The sequence below is a fragment of the Thalassophryne amazonica genome, chromosome 13 (assembly GCF_902500255.1).
Source record: "Thalassophryne amazonica chromosome 13, fThaAma1.1, whole genome shotgun sequence".
NCBI lineage: Eukaryota > Metazoa > Chordata > Actinopteri > Batrachoidiformes > Batrachoididae > Thalassophryne > Thalassophryne amazonica.
Window position 1 is genome coordinate 42,198,298 of NC_047115.1, and position 22,643 is coordinate 42,220,940.

General features: G+C 41.2%; 2 protein-coding genes across 2 annotated transcripts in view; one reads left to right on the forward strand and one right to left on the reverse strand.

Moving 5' to 3' along the window:
- Positions 1 to 6,628: 6,628 nt before the first annotated feature.
- si:ch211-223a10.1 (probable protein S-acyltransferase 23) lies at positions 6,629 to 16,441 on the reverse strand. The gene is made up of 10 exons (XM_034185454.1): positions 16,211 to 16,441; positions 15,262 to 15,397; positions 13,934 to 14,044; positions 13,699 to 13,831; positions 10,579 to 10,757; positions 9,160 to 9,233; positions 8,917 to 9,079; positions 8,721 to 8,803; positions 7,778 to 7,965; positions 6,629 to 7,303 (listed from the first exon to the last, which is right to left on the reverse strand). The coding sequence occupies exons 1-10, from the start codon at positions 16,329 to 16,331 to the stop codon at positions 6,809 to 6,811; spliced, it is 1,683 nt and encodes a 560-aa protein (XP_034041345.1). The 5' UTR covers positions 16,332 to 16,441; the 3' UTR covers positions 6,629 to 6,808.
- A 3,283-nt stretch (positions 16,442 to 19,724) lies between these two features.
- Positions 19,725 to 22,643, forward strand: part of wdfy4 (WDFY family member 4) — a 120,514-nt gene continuing 117,595 nt past the window's right edge. The window contains 1 exon segment of the mRNA XM_034184287.1: positions 19,725 to 19,903. Coding sequence (XP_034040178.1) covers positions 19,811 to 19,903 — 93 coding nt within the window. The 5' untranslated portion in view covers positions 19,725 to 19,810.

Sequence of the window (22,643 nt, forward strand, 5' to 3'; positions counted from 1 at the left end):
GCAACCCACCAGTATTCGGAGCAGTCTGATCACATTGACATATCTAGATTGTGCCCCCAATGAGCCGACCTTCACTCCCCATCCTGTTTGGTGCACAAACGAAATATTGTAATGTGCAAAGTCTGATCATGTGCACTGCACACCAAATACACCTTGTGTCACAGCTTTTCTTCTTTTTTTTCGTGTGTCACAGCCAGCCAATGCGCTTCCATGACACATTGGCGTGCACTGCGGCCGTGTGGCCGGTGTCTAACAGCCATATTAACATGACAATTCAGATGAATCCTCTGACAAATGAGGTGGACTGTCAATAGATGTGTGATTATTTTCCCAATCTGGACATTCTACCATGATCACAAGTCCTGCATCAGTGTCAGTGTATGTGAGAGGCAAATAAAGAAAAACGCTTAAAGTGGCAGGGGGTTAAGATGGCTGTAGTTGGGGGGGAGTTTGGGGGACGAAGGCCCCCAGAAGCTGAAGGTTTTTAGTTGTGCTAATGCGCTCCAGAAGCATTTACTGAAAATAAAGTCTGAAGGACTTAATGAGAGGGTGGGATGCTGAAGAGCTTCTCTCCTTCATATCCGCAGCATATGCATATTATAAATAAATAAATGAAAACTGTCACCCTGAGAGTGACTGGTATCTTGCCAAAAGGTGAACAAAAGAGACAATAAGGAACAACCACCATGAAGAGGGACTGACGGGCAAGGGAATATGCTATTTTCATGCCAAATTTGGAGGTAAAAAGCACAAATTGTGACCAGCAAAGTATTTTGGGGTGATTTTAGTGTTTGACCTTCCTGTGACCTTGACCTTTGACATTAACCCTTTTGTGTGCTGAAAGGTATCTCCGTAAGACTGCTACATGTGATTTTACAAGAGTCTGCAATGATGATTTATAAGCTTTGTCACACCCTTAAAAAAAAATCTAAATTTTGCAAGTTTTTTTGTGATGACATCATTAAATAACATCATAACTTAAAACTTTTGATATATTCTGAATGAGAGCATCAAGCACTTTAATTTGGTGTATTACACAACATGTTTTATTCAAATCTAAAATTTGACAGCGCAAGTTTGAACTCAAGGTGAACCCTGAAGGTCAAGACTGATCGCTTATCCCAGGTAATGGCTTATGGACAAAAACATTCACAATATTAATGCCAAATCTGGAGGCAAAATTTCAAAAATTGTGACCAGGAAAGTTGTTTTGTTGAATCTAGTGTTTGAACTTCCTGTGACTTTGATCTTTGACCTTGATCCTTTTGTGTGATGAAATGTATGTTGATTTGCCTGCTATATGAGATCTTACAAAAGTCTGCAATGATTTACAAACATTGTCACACCCTTTAAAAAAGCTACATTTTGCAGGTTGTATTGTGATGACATCACCAAATGACATCACAAAATAAAACCTTTAATACATTCTGGATGCTCTGATCAAGCCCTTTAATGTGATGTATTACATGACGTTTTACTCAAATCTGAAATTTGACCTAATTTATGTCACCTTTGATCTCAAACGAAACTCTGATTGTCAAGGTCGATGACTTATCACAGGTAATGGCTTATGGGGAAGGCCAATCACTATAAACGATGCCAAATTTTGAGCCAAAATTTTGTAAATTAAACCAGGAAATTTGATTTGTTGAATTTAGTGTTTGACCTTCCTGTGATCTTGACCTTTAACCTTGATCCTCTTGTATGCTGAAAGGTATGTCGATAGGACTGCTATATGTGAACTTACAAGAGTCTGCAATCATGATTTTCACCCTTTGTCACACCCATAACAAAAACTAACTTTTGCAGGTTTTTTTGTGATGGCGTCATCCAGTGACATCATATTTTAAAACTTTGTGTATTTTCTGGATCCTCTCACCAAGCCCTTTAATTTGGTGTATTACATGACATGTTTTAATGCATTCTGAAATTTGACCTAATTTAGGTCACCTTTGACCTCAAGCAAAACCCTGAAGGTCAAGGTAATGGTTTATGGGCAAGGCCACTCACTATGTTCATGCCAAATTCGGAGGCAAAATTTCAAAAATTGCGACCAGGAAAGTTGTTTTGTTGAATTTAGTGTTTGACCTTGACCTTTGACCTTGAACTTTTTGTGTACTGAAAGGTATCTTACTAGGGCTGCTATATGTGAAGTTACAAGAGACTGTGATTTAAGGGTGATTCTTTAACTACGGGCACTATTGGCCTTGTAAATGTAATTACCACCACACCATTGTCTTACAATATAAAGCGCCTTGGGGCAACTGTTTGTTGTGATTTGGCGCTATATACATGTGCTCTGATGTCAGTTTATCTCCATAGAAACTACCCAAACAATCTTTCATACAAACTGTTTAGGGACATTACAGTGTTGTGGTGGAAATTACGGCAATAGTGTGGGACAACTACATTTTGTTTTAAAAAAATCACAACAGTTGTATGACATTGAATACCCCAATTATGTTTTGATTATTTTACTGATATTTAGATAGATAGATAGATAGATAGAGATATTTTAAAACATTAGAAAAAATGTTTCTTTACCATTCATTTTTATCATTGAAGATCAAAAGTCTGGGTGTGGGACAAGTACAAAACGGCAATATTTGCATATAATGATGCTGAACAAAAAGGTGAAAAAGTCATCATAGACTACTAGAACAAATTTCTTAACACACTTTCATTGTAAAGATAACTATAAAAGTGTGAAATTTCCCCTTTTTTCTGTTTTTCATACAATATGATCAAAGGACATAAGTGCCCGTAGTCTAAGAATCACCCTTAAACTGTGTGCTGCAGAGCGAGTTAAAGCTGAAAAATGCAATGATTTAAAACAAATAAACAAAAACAACCATACATACTGATCAACATACCTTGCGAAACTTTGTTTTGGCAAGATAATAAATAAATACGTTTTCCTGTCATACATGACACCAAGTTTGGTGTTGTGTGGCAAGGTTCCTTTATGTCAAAACAGCTGTGTTGTCATAAAGCAGTTCATTCAAAGGAACAGGAACCCTTGATGACACTGGAGCCCTCACAGTGACACACTGAAGAGCTCTGTGAACTTTTAGCAATCTGAACATAATAAATACTCATTAAATTGTGTTTCTCATCGATTTGAGCACAATGATGTCCCAGCAGCAGTTTCATGTCACTGACAAGGCCACAGTGAGACCTCAAATTCCACCCCCTCTTACTCTCTCTTGCCAAAACAGCAAGACAACCCAACAAGAGTGGCTCCATAGCAGCTCCACCAGCTACTTGGTGCAGTTGTACCTGGGGCAGGGTACATATGGCAAAGTGGCCCAATGTATCAGGATGGACACCAAGAAAGCTGTGGCAGTAAAAATGATTTCCAATAAAGGGGTTTCATGTCCAGGCAGCAATGATGGAGGTGGACAGTCTCAAGAAACTTAAAAAGCTGGGTCCAAACCCATGCAATATTGTGCAGTGGAATGAAGTTTTGCTGATACAAAGCACATCTGCTTGGAGTTTGAACTTCTGGACATGAGTCTTAAAGATTTCATGAGGCAGAGAAAATTCCAGCCTCTGCGGGACATAAGTGTCATCATCCAGCAGGTAGCTACTGCTCTGCAACAGCTGGAAACTGTCCGTCTCATTCACGCCGACATCAAGCTGGACAATATTGTGCTGGTTGACCATCGGCGGCAGGGTCTGAAGCTGAAACTGATCGACTTTGGTCTGGCTTTTGATGAAGCCGATGCCAGGCTCCTGTCATCTATTCAAACCAGGCCATATCGAGCTCCAGAAATTCTGCTGGGTCTTCCGTTCATGAGGGCCGTTGACACGTGGTCTGTGGGCTGTGTGGCTGCCGATCTGTACCTTGGCTCTCTGCTGTACCCAGGCATGAGCCAATATGACACCATAAGATACATCGTGGATTGTCAAAGTCAACCACTGGACCACATGCTTGACAAAGGACTGAAAACAGCTGAGTTTTTTGAGAAAGAGACCACATCCCTGAAGTCTACATGGCAACTGAAAACACCTCAAAAAAAATTTTCAGGGCTACTGGGATTATTGCAAAAGAGTTCAGGCAATGGAGATTCAAATCCCTCGATGAGCTTCAGCATATAAGGCTTCCACAATACAGCAACAAGGCAGATATGATGTCAGAAATGGTTGGTCGGAAGATGTTTGTCCACTTGGTGAAAGGTATGCTCCATTTAGAGGGTAGCAAAAGGATAAGACCTCATCAGGTCCTGGAGCATCCATTCATCCAGAGGACAATGACCAGCATGACTCTGATGGACAATCTTGCATCAAGAAATCATCCACATGTCCAAGTCTGAGTTGTAATGATGGAAAGACCAAAACAGAGCTCCAAGCAAGCACTGGTGCTAAGAGGTACTGCTACAACAACATCATGGAACTGTGCAAAGAGCCAAGAATACCAACCACTCAGATAACCAGTGGGAAAGCTGTGACTGAATTACCTCATCTGGAAAAGTGTGGCCAGCGCCTCTCTGTTAATGCTGCCCAGTCTGCCCAGCAAATCGTCACTGTACAGACTCATCCTTCAGGGAGGACTCCTCTGACCCAGCCACCCCCAAAAACCATCAACCCTCAACCTGTCAATCAGTCTGAGTCCCACAGAAATATCAGCTCAGGATTGGAGAAGGAGAATGGGTTCTGAGGAAGGCAAAAAAGCTCATCATACAAAGTCTGACCTCTGCAGGCAGCCAGCAAAAGTGCAGAGGCTGGAGCCTTCAAATAATGCACTTCACCCCGTCTCCAAACGACGCTTTTGATCTGAACAAATAAACATGAATTTTTATTATCCAAGCAGTTGTGATACATAATACACATTTACAGTTTGGTCCATAAAGTGTTTAGACATTGACACTTTTCAGAGTTATTACATCATATTCAAGTTTAAAGAAAACATTGAATGTGAGTTCATATTGTATATTACTAATTAAATGTATCAGTTTATGTTATTTCTATTGTGTCAGTTTGTGTGTTTGAAATCACTAACAGGAATATTGTGTGTGGTGAAGAAACCTTCACCTGAAAGCATCCAATTAATTTATGTGCTGAGGAGATGATTGAGCATCCAAAAACAAATTATATTAAATATGATCAAGAAAGACAATATTTGAAGAACAAATTTGGAGTTTAGGACCATCGGATTAAAATTTTAATGAACCTGTCAAATGGTTCTGAGCAGGTTTAAAATTCTTAAAGAACTATTTATTTTGAAAAATTATAAAAGAATGATTTAAAAGAGGTTCCTTACTGATCCAGTTGCATCCACAAATAACTTTCTTGAAAGCGGTTCATCAAAGAACCAATTTTCCTGAACATTTACAGTGCCCAAAAGAACCACATGCAATGGCGCATTGAAGAACTTGGGGGGGGGGGGGGGGGGGTCTTTCACGAACCTTTTGAAAAATGGTTCTTGGTAGAACCACTTTCTGAAAGGTTCTTTGTGGAACCTAATATGGTTCTACTACCGCATCCTGCTGACTAACCTTCTTGGTTCTAGTTTGCACCATTAATACACTGTTTGTGGCGTAAATGCTTCAAATTAACATGCAGATTCTTAACCAATCTGCTGTGGTGACCATGAGCAAAAACTGGAGAAACTGAAGGATTTTACTTTTTCCAAAAGAAACTTATTAATATTTCATTGAGTAAATATAAGAGCAACTTATAGAATGATCAATTTTAAGTTCTGTTAACTTAATTCTGTCAAAAAAAAAAACTTTTTCATTTAAGATAATAAACTTCTAAATTTTTTGGATAATTTGTCAGTCATTTTTTTAAATTCTGTTAACTTCTTTGGGTTTTACAGAGTTAATGTTAAAATGATCTACATTTGTTTGAGTTGACTTTGGTTGGGTTTTCAAATCACACAGAACAGGAAAAAAAAATACCAGCTGGTTGAAGGTGAAAATAATCCTTCATATGCCTAATGAATAAAACAGGGAATGATTTGCACTCATTCTGCAGTTTGTATGTATTCACCAGGGGTTAAATTGGACCCGAGTCCACTGTCACATCATCATATCACAACGGTGTCTTTTCATCTCCATCATGAAAAACCTATTTTCTCAGATCTCATTTAGGATCCAAAACTTAACTCACTCACAGACCTGTTTGATTGTTCTAGTGCCCATCTCAGGTCCTACGGCAACAAATCTGGTGTGAACGTTCTTCATCTTTACTTACACTACTGTCAACAGTCAAACACACCATGTTGGTGTCACAGTACCGTGTGTGAATAACGATGTTTTGCAAACCTGGAAATCCAATAATTCACAGAAAACATTTAGAAGTCTACCTACAGCACAGACTATTATACATTAAAATATAATAACATATAATCAAACGTGGGCAGCATGATGGCTTAGTGGTTAGCACTGTTGCCTCACAGCAAGAAGGTCATGGGATCGATTCTCGCCTGTGGCCTTTCTGTGTGGAGTTCGCATGTTCGCTCTGTGTTTGTGTGGCTTCTCTCCGGGTGCTCTGGCTCCCTCTCACATCTAAAGACATGCAGGTTAGGTGGACTGGAAACTTTAAATTGTCCATAGGTGTAAGTTTGAATGTGTTCATCTGTCTATATGTGGGCTTGCGACAGACTGGCAGCCTGTCCCGGGTGTACCCCATGTCACGCCCTATGACTGCTGGGATATGCTCCAGCCCCCGTGACCCTTAATTGGAGTAAGCGGGTATAGAAAATGGATGGACGGATGGATAATCAAATGTTACAATCAAGTACATCGTGTTATTTGTGAGAGTTAACACTGTTGATTCTTAGACGAAGACAAATGGAGAGTTTCTAAATGTCGATGGACTTTCTATCATCTTCCGTTCCTCCGATACCCACCCGTCTTTGTCCTTCGAATAAAAACAAGAGCACTGTAATCCAGCGCTGTCCTAACAACCTGTGCCGTGTGGAGTCGTCACACTGTTTGAAGTAGGTGGTCGTCCCTGTGGCGATGGCCCCAAACTGTTCATTCAGGAGCCACATTTCCCAAAGGAGTGTCAGCGCGTTCATCACCATCATGGCCACCACCCAGAACTCAGTCCCCAGCATTGAAAGCCACAAAGACCAGCTGTAGCTGTAGCTGTCTGTAGACGTCATCTCGTACAGGTAACGTGTTGCTGAGGCAAGAAAAAGAAGGTGGGCACCCAACATGGAGAGGATGAAGGAGAGGAAGAGGCGATGGTTGCCCCGGCCAATGCACTGGTTGAGGAAAAGGCAGTGATGGTCATAGTCCTTAATGCACACATCGCACAGCTTACAGTGCTTCGTGTAGTCCGGCTGAAACAGCTGTGGGGAAAAAAGGAAAACCTGGATAAGTCGGACAGCAATACACAAATAAATCTCCATGATATGCAAATTTTGTATATGGCCAAGTGGTTAGAGCACTTGTTTCTAAAACAGAAGGTTCCCGGTTCAAGACCATACATGCCCATTGTCCATGTAATGTGGAGTTGCATCAGGAAATGTATTCAGTGTCAAACTTGTGTCAAATTACCATGCAGATCACATGTGGGTCTAATAAGGTGACTCAGAGTGAGAAAGCAAAAGAAGTTGCTTTTTTAACCGCTTAAGCTTTTCCTTGCGTTGAAACAGTTTCTGGCATTCACTGATTTTACAATGCTTGTGTTGATCAACTTCCAATACATGTAACAAATCAGAATGATTATTTGCAATACATGTAACCAATCAGAATGATTATTCCATAACTTCTATCTATTCGTGTAAGGTGCATTCCCTAACAACAATGCTCAAACATCCTACCTCACAGTATGGGCAGAACCTGTGGGGACTCTGGTTGTTTTCCACCAGCTCAGCGATACAGGAGAAGCGAGGGTCTGCTTCTGCTCTGTCCAGCTTCCCGGGATCCTGGGTCAGAACTTTACAGAACAAACAAAGGACCAGGGCGAAATGGACCATCGATACCTGAACTAAAGCGCTTGGCAACACACGTCTTCTTAGTTAAGGAGGAACATTTCAAACACAGTTTCATATTTCCCCAATTGTCACACAACCCCAACAGACAAACACAGCAGCTGGAATGGCTTCAACTTACTTTTATTATACAAGATTCTGAGAAATGGTTTGTTCGAGTGTGAGATTAACTCAAGCATCCAGTAACGTAAGCCCCATGCTTTGGCTGTAGTTAAGTAGAGCATGTGGTTCAATTACAGGTGAGTTGGACTACCAACTTGCAGACCAGGGCTTGATTCCAGATGAATCAGTTTCATGCTACCACCTCTTGAACGTACCCAGTGCCATCCATCTTTGGTGTACACAGAAGAAATCTATGCAAAGATTGTAGCCTCCGCTTACGCCAGTCTATGAATTGTAAACCTGGTATTCTGCTCAACCTGTGTCCAGATCCTGGTTTCCTCTCGCTTCAGCAATTCTATCCACTCCCTCATTGGTACCTGATCCCAGTTGCATATCCTTCTTCTCACTTCTCCATCTCACCAAAACCAACTCAGTGAGTCTCCACTCTCCTCTACAGCTGATCTAAGTATCTAGGACAGTGACCATCACCTCCATCTTCACCTTTAATAAGCTATCTTTGAACCAGAGTCTTGCCATCGCTTTTCTGTTTGTGCAACTGGGTACACTAATTCAAATGTACCACATAATGTTGGAATGACAGATTCATTAACATATAACCCAGGAGGTTAAAAATGACAGACATTCAAAAATATAAAGTATGTAAGGATATTAGACAGAATTTTTCCATAGAAGCAGAGAATGGAAAGGAACATGCCAGCCATGAGTGTTCCCAAGTAGATTGGGTTAGGTAACCTGGAGGGGAGATGGATACTATCTGAACAGAGTTACACCAGACTGTAAAATATTCTGATTGATAAACTGATTTGAAATAAATAAATTCATATGCATGACAGTTTTTGCCAGACCTTTGGTACGTGGTCATGCGGTGGTACTGTGTGAAGATGCTTCTGGCCAGCCAGGGGAAGAGCAACCCACAGAGTAACCCACCATATGCTCCCAACATGGCTGCTATCAGCAGAATGACGGTTCCACTCAGGGTTGGAAAAAGCAGAGTCCAATAGTACAAAACTGGATCAAAAACACACCAAGAAATTTAACGTGTAAATGCGACCATTGTCCTCATAGTAATTAAATACTTGTTCATTTACCATGGGATTCTCTGGGCTTGTGGTGTATTGGCTCAGTAATATACTGCTTTAGTAGTCTGGTGAGTTGCTGATGTCTGAAACAAACAAACAAAGCAATGTAATAAGCAGAAGAAAAGGTAGAGTCAGCCTCCCATTGCAGATATTCGTCTCCTGATTGTGTGGATTGGGGGGGGGGGGTAGAATCGGATACCCCATCGAGTACATCTAACAACAGGCGTAATCTGTGGTAAAAGTAGCATTGTAGAACATCATCTTAAACATGTTTTAAAAATCTGTGACATCAGGACACATCGTGATCCACAAAATGCGACTAAACAGATGTAATTTGTGTAGACAGGAGGCGTAATATGCATCTTTAAGTTTAATTTTATAGACTGCTTTGCTTTCTATTAATGCATTAGCAAATAAACAATTTCTGCTTGAATGTGGATTTGGCTGTTCAGTTACTCTGATGTCAGGCTAGAGTTTAAGCTAAAATTAAAGTACAATGCAGACTGTTTCCTGTTTTGGAGCAAGTGATGAACGATTTCATTGGAGCGGGGTGAAAATGGACTGTGTTCGGTCTGCAGTGACTGTGCAAAGGGGAGTAGGAGTAGAGTACGACTCTATGAAGGCACACAGTGAGGAAGCCGCACCGCTCTGCTTATCACACTGCCAAAAAAGAATAATCATACACATGTATGACAACTATGTGATAAAAACAAATGATGGCAGACGTGTGTACAACATGCAGTGCCAGGGACCTATAGTTCTATGAGCCAAAGCGGCAATAAGTGAAGGAGTACCACATAAACCAGGGTATTTATAGATTAACTAATATTTTGTAGTTATATGGGTTTTTGCATGTTTGTTTGGCAGGTTTTGAACACCTTTTTGGTAGAAATCGTCAGATGTATGATGATGATGATGACGATAATAATGATGCTTGAATACTGCTAGCTGAACATGGACAAGTTTGTGACAATAAATAATTAAATAACTAAGATGCATGATGCATGTCACTTTTAATAAGTCCACCGTAAAGGTGATGTGTTGTTTTGAAGATGAGGGTATAGTTATAATAAATTACAAATGTCTAAAAGCCAGTGGAATATAAGCAAAAGATGTGTGTGTGTGTGTTAGTGCTTGAAAATATTCTCTGCTACAAAAGAGGGGCCCCTGCAGACAAAAATTTGGGTACCACTGGCATAGACTGTGTGGCGTAGCACTATGCAGATGTCAACAATAAGAGAAAACATGAATTTTGCCTGCTATTTTAATAAAATGGGCTTAATTTGGTCATTTTTGGAACAGGGAGGATGGAAACTGTGGCCAGAAATCTGTGATGGGAGGCTGGCTTAATGTGTAAATGCAAATATACTATTTTATGACTATGCAAGCCCATGTTTTTCCACAAATATCAAGACTGTTCAGATTCACCGAAATGTTTTCCCCTGCTTGCAGAGGTCCAGTGGTGTGAGTCCACTGTGGTTCTTTTGATGGAGTATCCAGCAACCTGCTGTCTGCAGAAGCATCCAACACACCTCCACCCCTCCTCTCTCTGCAGCTATATGAAGCGCCGTCACTCCCTGCTGGTCAGCAGCATCCACACTACATCTCTGGAACAAACACAGAGGATGGACCTCATCAAAAGGCAGTCTAACCCTTTTCACCAAAGAATCTTAATGCCAAGATGAATTTTTTGTGACATATTGCAAGTTGCTAGGCTGAGGATAACATCAGGCTTAACACAATTTTAGAAACTGGGACTGGTTTCAGATGTATCTAATTGGGCTGTGCAAAATTCTGAATTTTACAATTGTAATTCTGCATCCCGTTCATCTCTGTCAAATTAAAGAACTGAATTGAAATGCAAAAGTCATTTTCAAATCAATTCTGAATTTTGCAGTCGTACTGTCTAACTGACGGCTCGTGACCAAGCTGTTTGGTAGAGTACCTTCACCAACAGCCCCGTAAAAAATACCACAAAATGTTTTAACTGAGTGACACTCAAAAATGCATAAAATCTGCACACTGGAGAAAGAAGCTGACATCTTACAATCCCAAATCAGATAAAGTTGGGAAGATATGGAAAATGCAAAAATAAGGGCCCCTTCACACATTAAAGGAAAGATGCAGAAACCGGAAGAAAATCTGCGAACCAAACACGAAATGGGGAACCACGAAACATTCCACCTGCTGTCATGAGGGATGCACGGTCCCACGGGCGTGCATGACACACTGACGATGGTTTCGTGCACACTCGTGCATGTGCACGAACACAGTGTGAGAAGCTGAACGTGTTGCACCACATGGCGCCGCTGTTGTGGAAGAAAAAAAAAACCACACACACACAAAATAAAAACACACACCATAAAAAACACTGCATTTTATTGAATCCCTCTTATCGAGTGGACAATACAAGTATGAACCGTCTCTTCCTCTGTAGATGACCCATGGTCATAGACGTGCAGTCATGAAATGACACGAATGAAGCAGTGCCCTCTCATTATGTCCTATTATGTCCAGCCGGGTATATAAATAATTAATACAATCAACGGACACTGACAGATGAAATATTGGTGTATAATTAGTGAAAATCATTGGGTTGATATAAAAAAATAAATAAAAGGGGACCCAATACAGAACCCTGCAGTTAAATAACCCTGGTTAAATAAAAAATAAATGCCACTTGCAGGATTTGAACCTGCAATTTACAAAAGCTCTGATTAACAGACAGAAACTTTACCTTTGCATGACAATTGCTGTATTATAACAGGAGCGTGAAATGCTTAAAATCACCAAGGAGATAAATGTATGTTTTCAAAAAAGAGAAATTAGAAGATGTATGGGCATGCATTGGGCTGGCCTGCAGCCTGCCGAGGTGCACTGTATGTGCTACAGCCCGGCGCAAAGGCGAAAGATGTTTTATGTATTTCCACGTGAGGACAGCAGGCAGAGACACACGCCTCATGGAGGAAAGTTGTAAGTTCATGTCCTTCAAAACACAGTACATGTTCCCCAGCTGGGACGTCTAGGAGCAGAGATCTCAACAGCACCTGCTGTTGGCAGCCAAGCCCCTCCGTTCATTCAGGGCCCAGACCAACGTGTCACTCTGTTTCTGTGTTATGTGGTCATTCATTTTTGTTATTTGTTATGTAATTGCGTATGGAGGTATTGTCATAATAATTTATATACCTGCCCTGGCGGTGGTCTGTTTGTAATGTGAAACATCGTGTGCACTGACCCATCATTTCCAGCTGTCAGTGTGCTGCGATCAGCTAAAAGGCGCTGTGTGCGCTCAGACATGGCTGTCTGGCCCCCATGTGATCATGTCTGTACATACATACAAGCATTTTATACAAGTGCACACCACCCCCCACACACCACATGTGTAGAGGGGAGCAGGGGGTGGGGATGTGAAACACACACATGCTACGTGTTTCGGGGGTGAGCAGGGGGGCCGACATGCGCACGTGTGATACACATGCACACCACGTGTGTTGCTTTTTGCAACGCCATACTCGCAGGGGCACTTAGACAAATTTCACATCCACCTCGAAAGTGATCATCTGCTGACTCTTTTCGTCCTCATAGCATGAATGGTCACACATTTTCTAAGTCACGCGAGTGGTGTTGGATGTTCATGTGTGTCTCCTGGAGTTTGGCCGACACCTGCCGCGACAGGGATCGAATGGGCTCTCACAGGGCACACTCTGTCTTTTGCCACTGGTATGTGCGAATAATTGTAGTGACAGGTGTACGAGGCGTTGGAGGCAGCTCAGATTTTTCATGAATGGCATGCAATTCCTCCTTCATGCACTAGTTGGCTTCAATCATGTTATGTGTGAAATGGCCCTAACAAAAGATAGTAATTCTTACATTTTCTTTGGTTTTTGTTCAATTGAGACAGTATGAACTCAAGATACATCATGTTTTGTGTGGTCAACTTTTGTTTAACTCAATATACAGCATTACAGTATGTCAGGCCTGCAACCCATTCCAAAAAAGCTGGGATGGGGGCAATTTAGGACTAGTAACGGGTTAAAAACAAAACAAAACAATAAAAAATGTCATTTCAAACAGGTGATGCCAACAAGTGATTGTAATCATGATTTGTTACAAAAGCAGTATTCACAAAATGTTGAGTCTTTGAGGAGCAAAGATGGGCAAAGGCTCTCCAGCTTATCAGTAACTGTCAAAAAATTGTTGAAAAGTTTAAAAACAATGTTCTCCAAAGAAAGCTTGGAAGGGATTTGCATACTTCTTCCCTGTAAAGTGTATAATATTATAAAGGAGACAAAAGTGCAAGCCTAAGCTGAACACCTGTGATCTCTGATCCCGCAAATGACAATAATCATTCAACAATAGCTGATATAATCATGTGGACAAGGGATTATTCTGGGAAACCTTTGTCAAGCACTACAATATGCAATATGGAGTTACACTCACAAATGCCACTTAAAATGTTACTGTAACACGGGTTAGTGCAAACATCTCTGTCACGCTTAGATTTATCACTTGACGACTGGTTGAGTGAGGATTCAAGCTATAGCATACCTGATCTCTGAGCAGGTATTGAACCATCTCTGTGTTTCCAGTAGATGCAGCCAAGTGCAGAGGTGTCACCTTGTATAGGTCTTTGTCAGAGAACCGAAATATTCCAGTCTCCCACAGGTACTGCACTGCAACACTGGAAAACGGTGCACAAAGTTAATGCATGCGTTGTATATTTGATGCAATACTGTAGTGATATTAAAAGACAAATTGGTGTGTAAAGTCTTTTTCCACTCACATGTTGCCCCCACTGACAGCATGATGCAGTGATGTCTTTCCCTGTAGGTCTACGAGTCGCAAATCTGCTCCATGCTTCATCATTTGGTGCATGATATAGATATTCCCTTGCCTGAGTGAAGAATAAAGTAACCCTTGACACTGACGTGGCTGCCCACTCTTCCTAGTGGTTGGATTGTGTCTAACTGTAATTAGGATGGGTTAAATGCTGAAGACAAATTTTGTTGTATGTATGTACAATGACAATAAAAGGCACCTCATTCATTCATTCATTCTGTGTCCCACAATGTCAGCCCCTCAGTGTGAGACTTAGAGAGTCTGTAACAAATACATGAAGATTTTACATCTATATAGAGAGACAGAGATAGGTGAAGAGAGGGAGAGCAGTAGAGAGAGACAGTAAAATATACAGACACAGAAAGACAAACAGACATAAGAGTCAGGTAGAGACAAAGACAAAGACCAACAGACCCAGAGAGACATGCAGGGATAAACAATGCAGACAGAAAGACTTGCAAAGACAAAGACAGACAAACACAGATAATGAGACATGCAGAAACAGATAAAGAGACATGCAGAAACAGCTAGTGAGACATCAAGAGATAGACATGCACAGACAGAGACAGACATGCAGAGTCAGACAGAGACATGCACAGACAGAGACAGACATGCAGAGTCAGACAGAGACATGCACAGACAGAGACAGACATGCAGAGTCAGACAGAGACATGTACAGACAGAGACAGACATGCAGAGTCAGACAGAGACATGTACAGACAGAGACAGACATGCAGAGTCAGACAGAGGCATGCACAGACAGAGACAGACATGCAGAGTCAGACAGAGGCATGCACAGACAGAGACAGACATGCAGAGTCAGACAGAGGCATGTACAGACAGAGACAGACATGCAGAGTCAGACAGAGACATGTACAGACAGAGACAGACATGCAGAGTCAGACAGAGGCATGTACAGACAGAGACAGACATGCAGAGTCAGACAGAGGCATGCACAGACAGAGACAGACATGCAGAGTCAGACAGAGGCATATACAGACAGAGACAGACATGCAGAGACAAAGCCATGCACTGAGTTGCAGATATACAAAGGGATACTGCCTCCTGCGGGACACTACTCAGTTCAACTCCTTTCTGTGAAGTCATCAGCCACAATGCATTTTTAATCTTGTGGCTGAAAACAAACCCTTTTCCTGAAAATGTTCTGCATGTTTTAAAGCACAATCATTTTTGCAGTATGTATGTATGTTTTCTGGAGGGGTAACCCTCAAGGTGTGGTTTCATAACCTGAACTGGCAACATATTACTGACCTGCAAGAAAAATGAAAAGCTGTTTGTCCTGCATCACACGTCGAGTTGGGATTGGCTCCATTATTCAGGAAAAGGTCAATGAGTGTACGGTTACCATGCAGGGCAGCGTAGTGGAGTGGGGTAAAACCACCCCAACCTGGAAGAAGACAAAGGATAGAATCAGCCTGATTTGTCTACTGTTGGAAGTTTACTGAACAGAGTGGCTACAGGTTTCATGGAGCCCTAAACAAAGAAAACCTCTTTTATAGGGTCTATAGTGCTCACTACTCTCAGACTAGATTGGGTTTGATGGGGGTTTTTTTATGTTCAAATTTTTATTCAAAACTTTATTTCAACAAATACATTAACAAACAAACAAAAGATGAGGCCACATTAACATTCACAAAGTTAACATTAAAACAGAAAGAGAAAAAAATTAATAAATTCTACAATAACAAAAGCAAAGAGACTTAATTCTCTTTAAAAAATCCTCATAGTTTTATGAGGACAGTTTTATGACATTTGGGAGAGTCTATACTGCTTATACTCGTATATTGTTCAAATTCAGCCAGAAGTCCGTGTAAATACGGGTTCCTTTTCAGTACTCTACATTTATGAATATGGAATTTATCAAACAACATTAAAAGGTTGACAATGTATTTAATGCTTCTCTCTTGATGATATGAACTGAAATTGAATATGCAAAATATGTAATAACAGATTCACAATCAAAAATAAAGTGTCTTATGTTACACAACATATATTAGTCCAAAATGTAATACAGTGGGATTGGATTTGATGTATCCTTCCGTTTGGCACGCTAATGACGTCACAGAGGAGCAGCAGGTTTCCATCAGAAAACGTCATTTAGAATAAAACTGCAGTTTCACAAAGATGTAACTAGTCAAAATATACTAAAAAAAGATCTAGGCAGGAAACATCATATGCAAACATGCAGTCTGTGTTTTACCTTTTCGTTGGAGGACTGATGGATCATTTTGAACGAATTGTGCACAATGCTCAGTGTTTCCTCTCTGAATGCTGTCAAATATGTCCCCGTCGCCGGCGGAGCACACAGGCGTCGGGCGCATGATGACGATGATCCGAAAATTATTCAGTCCGCACACGGTCACGGAAACGACGCCAAGAAGAAGAAGTGCTCACATCCTACTGTAAAGTGAGAAAGCAGATCGGTTTTCTCCCGCAAAACTTGAAGTACGAGCTGTCGCGAAAACCGTAACATGATTGAAGCTGAACACGCCCAGATCGCTCCATTGGTTATAGCTGGTCACGTGAGCAGGGACGTCACCGGCGTCAACAAAAATACCAAAATATGGTCAAAATCGTATTTTAACAGTAGTGTTGGAGAATACTTTATGTTTCAACCGTTTATGATCTACATCATAACATTGCCATGTTTTTAAAGACATTTTGAAACATTAAAAAAAGAATATTTAATAAACTGGAATCTTTCCTACAAAGAATGCGAAGAAAAAATACACACACATATAATGTGACAGGGTCTGAAATAAATGAAAACAGTTTGATAAAGGAATTCACGTCATATCTCTGGAGGACACCTAGTGAATAATCGTATTCAGATTTAAAGAATAAGATAATATGATTATTTGGGGTATCTGGGGCTTCACTCTGACATATAATAGGGTGAGAAACTTGACAATCTGGGAGGGACTCGGAGTCGAGCCGCTGCTTCATATCGAATGGATTCAGCTGGGGTGGTTTGGTCATCTGGTGAGGATGCTTCCTGGTCGTTTCCCTAGCAAGATCTTCCAGGCACGTCCAACGTTGGAAGCCCTTGGGAAGGCCCAGGACACACTAGAATATTTCCCACCTGGCTTGGGAATGCCTTGGAATCCCCCAAGAAGAGTTGGCTGAGGATAGAGAAGTGTGGCATGAGCTGCTTGGTCTTCTGGCATCACGACCTGGATGAGTGGCAGAAAATCAATGAATTAATGAGATTTTATGAAAAGTTTATTGAAATTCCAAGTTATTTGATCCCCAAAAGTGCAGGCAGGCTTTTATCAGCTGCTTACTAAAGCAAGGACAATGGAATAATTAATAACTGGACCCTTTCCCACAATGTGAAAAAAACATTATATATATATATATATATACATACACAGGTGAATCCTTAGTTCAGGGGTGGCCAAGTTCGGTCCTCGAGAGCCACCTTCCTGACACTCTTAGTTGTCTCCCTGCTCCAACACACCTGAATCCAATGAAAGACTCGTTAAAAGTCTGCTAACGAGTCTTTTATTGGATTCAGGTGTGTTGGAGCAGGGAGACAACTAAGAGTGTCAGGAAGGTGGCTCTCGAGGACCGAACTTGGCCACCCCTGCCTTAGTTGATTATTTATAGGCCAACCTATAGGTTCTGGTAGAAATGCTATAGGTTGGCCTATGGATTGTTATAGAGATCCTATAGATTGGCCTATAAGTTCCTACAAAGATCCCATAGGTTCCAATAGAAATTCTATAGGCTGGCCTATAGGTTCTTATAGAGATCCTATGGTTTGGCCTGCTGGCTCTTATAGCTATCCTATAGGACCGCCTATAGAGGGCCTATAGGTGAAACGTCCCAATTGCCTATAGGCACTTATAGGTTTCTCTATGGCAGCCTATAGGTTTTTCTATAGGCTTGTCCATGGAAATTCTATAGCCTAGCCTATAGCAACCTATAGGTCATGCCTATAGAATTACCTATAGATTTTTTCCATAAGGGTTTAGTTTATCTGTTATGTATTACGTATTTTATTTTCTTGGCGGGGTGGGTGAATGGGGGAGGGGTATCTGCAGATATATGAAAATGAATCTCCACATTAAAAAAACTATAAAAAATTAACTGTAACCTTTTGCAAAATTACTGCATTGCATAAGAATGCAAAATCCTGTAAACACTGTCTTTTAGTTGAACTTTGTTTTATTTCACTTTCTCTTCTCTATTTCTGGCTTTTTCTTTTAGTTTTCATATATTTTTGCTGGGTTTTTTTAGTATCTCTGCTTGATTTGATTCTTCTTTTCATTAATGTGCAGTGCGTATAATAAATATTTAAGAAACTTAGTTTATGCAACTTCGCCTGTTATCGCTCAAGCACACTGTAAACATTGACACGATGGAGTTTTGATGCGGAAGAGTTCAGAAAGATACGATTGGAATGTTTTGATTACCATTTACAGTTGGCGATGAAAGAGTCAGAACAAGAAGCTGCACTGAAAGAGATCTGAGAAGAGACACATTCTGTGTGTTGCTGCTCCAACGAGAACGGTTGAAGATATTGTAGTCCGGCGAGCTCAATCAGTGGGCACGAGATATCCCAGAAGTCCAAAATAGGAGAGATGTCGGTCCAACAGGCGGGTCTGCCTCGAGGGGAAATGAGTAGAGGTGGGTGATACCGGGAATTTTGGTATTGATCCGATACCAAGTAAATACAGGCCTGGTATTGCCGATATCGATACAGATACCAATACTTTTTCATATTTAAGCTTCATAGATCCAAAGGACCCAAAAGACCTAGGATAGAATTTCGCCAAACAATGTATGTGACAAAATACTCACAATCAATGTTTTTCTTTAAAAAAAATATCACTCAACACAACTTAAAACAAAATCTCATGAGGTAGAGGGCTGACAAACCACAATACAAGGGTGCGCTGCTCCGTGTTGTGTGCAGCCCTACTCTTACAGACAGAGAGTAGACTTTGATGAATCTGCGTGCACAGCAGTCAGTGTGTGTGGGAAAGAAAAAAGCTTGAGTATCGATCTTTTTACATGGGGGTCGTTCAATATCAATACCAGCGTTGGTATCGATATTATCGATATTAGGATCGATCTGCCTACCTCTAGAAATGAGGTCACCAGAAGGAGAATGCAGACTTCAGTTGAACCAAAAAAAAAAAAATCAGATGAACCAAGCAGTTCTGTAGCTGAAGGTGAGTCTGGGGTAGGTGAATGACGTCACTTGACGTTTTTTAAAAACCCTACAGTTTTTGTATTGGTCTAGTCTAGCAATATACGATTTGTAAGTCACAATTTCACAGTTTTACAATTTCAGCAAACCACCACCAGATGTCGCTGTTTAGTTGTATTGGCGCTATTTCCCCAATAACTCCTCTTTGTTGCTCTCACACAGTCCACAACTAAACTGATTATTATTATTACTGTCTTCAAATTGAAGCTGAATGTCAACAGACGGGTGCTGATGATCCAATAATCACCGTCAATAACACAAAAAGTCTAAAATGACAACGATTATGCTATCATTCGTATGTTTAAAATGTAACAGGTGACTTTGGTGACTCATGTGACTCTGTGTGTCAGTGTGAATAACATCAGCATGAGAGGACAAGTTCATTAAAAACAGAGGGACTCTCCAGTGAGCTGTGGTGTGGGAGGGCTCCACACACAACCAGCTCAACAGCACTTTTTCACTTCTTCAATTTAGGAAGCAGGAAGGCACATGACCCAGGCCAGCTGATGGGAGTTGATCTCCGTGTTCAAAGTTCACTGTGTTTGGTGCAGATTAGTGAGGGGCGGGAAGCTCTGCTGAGACATGCTCACTGTGCACAAATTCCTGACATGGAACAACACAAATGACAACCAGTGCCCTCCAGGAAACTCCCAGATGGCTCTCACACATGCACAGGTGGGTGAAATCAGATGGTGCTGTCACACACACGGAACTTTTTGTAAGCACGTGTTGTGCACTCTTTATGTTTAAATCACTTGTGAAGGGAATGTGGGTGTTTTTGCACTTTCGCAGTGTTGTTCTAACATGTACAAAGAAGGTTTTCACATGAGGAAATGTCTGGTGTTCATGTGCTTCTATGGAATGTGAGCTCCCTCTCCCTATAACTCTATTTTATTGTGCCGGCTTCTTGTTTACCGACAGTCTGTCATTCTGCAGAAATGAGGAAACAAAGAATAATGTGTGTGTGCTTGGGACCGGTGAAGACGAGTTATTTAACATGATCAAAATGTATAGTTAGCACTTTTTTTTGGCCCAGTAGCATACAAAAAAAGTAGCAAAGTAGGACAGATATACAACAAAGGATGTGTCATAAGGTTGTTGCCCTAAATTGACAGCATGCCACACATTTTGAAGGGGTCACAAGATGCACCTTTTTTGGAAAGATAATGTAGGTCACCAGATACATTATGTTCAAAGTGTGAAAACATTTTTTTTACAACAATGCGGTGTTATTTTCAGTCCTGTGTGTCTGCCCATGTGGGGACAAAATAACTCAGAGGTTTGATCCACTTTGGACCAAACTTGGTGGAGTGATTGAGGGTCAGCCAAGGATACAGCTGACTGATTTTGAGGAAAAGTAATTAAAGGTCCAGGACACACAACAAGGATAAAATTGGGCCCAATGCTTGTAATACAGGGAATTTTTAGAATGTCTTTTCCTTTTAGATTGGATCAAAATACATGTGATTTCCATTAAACAGTAATATGAAATGTCACTTTTCTTTTGGTCACATAATCGTGAACCTCAAAAGTAAAACTGAAAGTTATAACTGTTAAACTCCAACAGTTTGGAGACAGTATGATACAGCATGGTGAGAGGGTTGTATGTCAGTCAGGGATGAAGTGGTTGGTTTTTGGACAGAACCGATGACATGTCAAGGCCACACAAAACCATAAATTATGGTACCACTGAATGAATCACAAAGCATTAATTTACATGACTCAGTGTCAAACAGGTAAGATATGGGTGTTGGTGTTCTCAGAGTGGCTCTTCTTGTTCTGGATGATTTTGACATATGGACCGATTTCAAACAGATCTAGAGATGTAGTCTGTTGTTACTCCCCTTCATCAGTCTCTCTCAAAATAGAACTGTCATACGTTCCTTGATTATTTTCATGTTTCTCTTTACCTTAGGCATTCATTCATTCACTTTCAGCCTTTTATCCGATTCCAGGTCATAGTGGCAGCAGAGCAAACAGCTCGTCACGCAATTCCCTATCCTTGGCCAATTCCTGTAACTCAAGGCTTCCCAAGCCAGCTGGGTAATATAGTCTCTCCAGTGTGTCCTGGGTCTTCCCTGGGGCCTTCTCCTGGTTGAACATGGATGGAAGACCTCTCTAGGGAAAGGACCACGGGGCAACTTCACCTAGTGCTTGAACCACCTCAACTGGCTCCTTTCGATGTGAAGAAGCAGTGGCTCTACTCAGAGTCCCTCCGGATATTTGAGCTTCTCACCCTGGCCCCTGGTGTCAGGCCATATACCCGACAAAGGGATCTAATTTCTGCCACTAGCATCTGCAAGCTTATTCTTTCAGTGATTACCTAAAGCTCATGACCTTAGGCGAGGATAGGAGCATAAATCAACTGCTAAATTGAGAGCCTCGCCTTCCCACGCAGCTCTTTCTTCATCATAACAGTCCGGTACAGCATCTGTAAGATTTCAGACGCCGGCCCAATTTGTCTATCGATCTCACGCTCCAACTTACCCCCACTCGTGAACAAGACTTCAAGATACTTTAAGTAATGATACAGTTTTCACAAAAGGCTGTTTATTTGGTGAATTGGACCTACATATACTATTGCCGCTGGTAGTAATAGAAAAGTACTATTAACACAAGTAATAGTATTAACACACCAAGAAAGCTATCTGAAATAAACCTGCACAAATTCTTCTGTATTGGTACAGATTGTAACAGAGTTGAAATTGACAACATGCGATTAATACAAACCAATCGACAGTGAATCAGCAGACAACAGGATCAGAAGAAGAAGAATCAGAAGAAGAAGTTTATTGCCATTGCCAGTGAACAGGATTCACAGACTAGGAATTTGCTTCGGTACAATGGTGCAACATTAAGAAGAGATAAAATGCTAAGATAAAATATAACATATGTGTCAAAATAAGATAAAATATAAGATTAAAAAAAGAAATATGAAAGGCTGTGTGCAACAGAAAAACAGAAACAGAAAAAACAGTGCAGTGGGAGGAGTGCAATTAAAAACCAAAGTACATTGTCTAACGTGACCCGTGATAAAATGATAAAGTGACAGTTAAGCTTAAGGTGACTGAGTTATGAGGTGTTCATGAGTCTAACGGCAGAGGGGAAGAAACTGTTCTTATGGCGGGAGGTTCTGGTCCGGATGGACCGTAGCCTCCTGCCCGAGGGGAGTGGTTTGAATAGACCGTGTGCAGGGTGAGAAGGGTCAGCTGTGATCCGACCTGCTCGGCCCAGAGTCCTGGAGACGTGCAGGTCGTGGAGAGATGGAAGGCTACAGCCGATCACCTTCTCAGCAGAGGCCACAATGCGCTGCAGTCTGTGTCTGTCCCTGGCTGTGGCCCCGGCGTACCACATCGTGATGGAGGAGCAGAGGATGGACTCGATGATGGCCGTGTAGAACTGCACCATCAGCTGG

Bases quoted from the DNA above. Each gene is read 5' to 3' on its own strand.
- si:ch211-223a10.1 (XM_034185454.1), bottom strand. From the start codon at position 16,331: ATGCGCCCGACGCCTGTGTGCTCCGCCGGCGACGGGGACATATTTGAC. The intron at 15,398-16,210 runs GTAAAACACAGA...GTCTTCTTCCAG, and splicing joins ATCAGTCCTCCAACGAAAAG to GTTGGGGTGGTTTTACCCCA. The intron at 7,966-8,720 runs ATATCCTTACAT...AACTAAGAAGAC, and splicing joins CTATGGAAAAATTCTGTCTA to GTGTGTTGCCAAGCGCTTTA.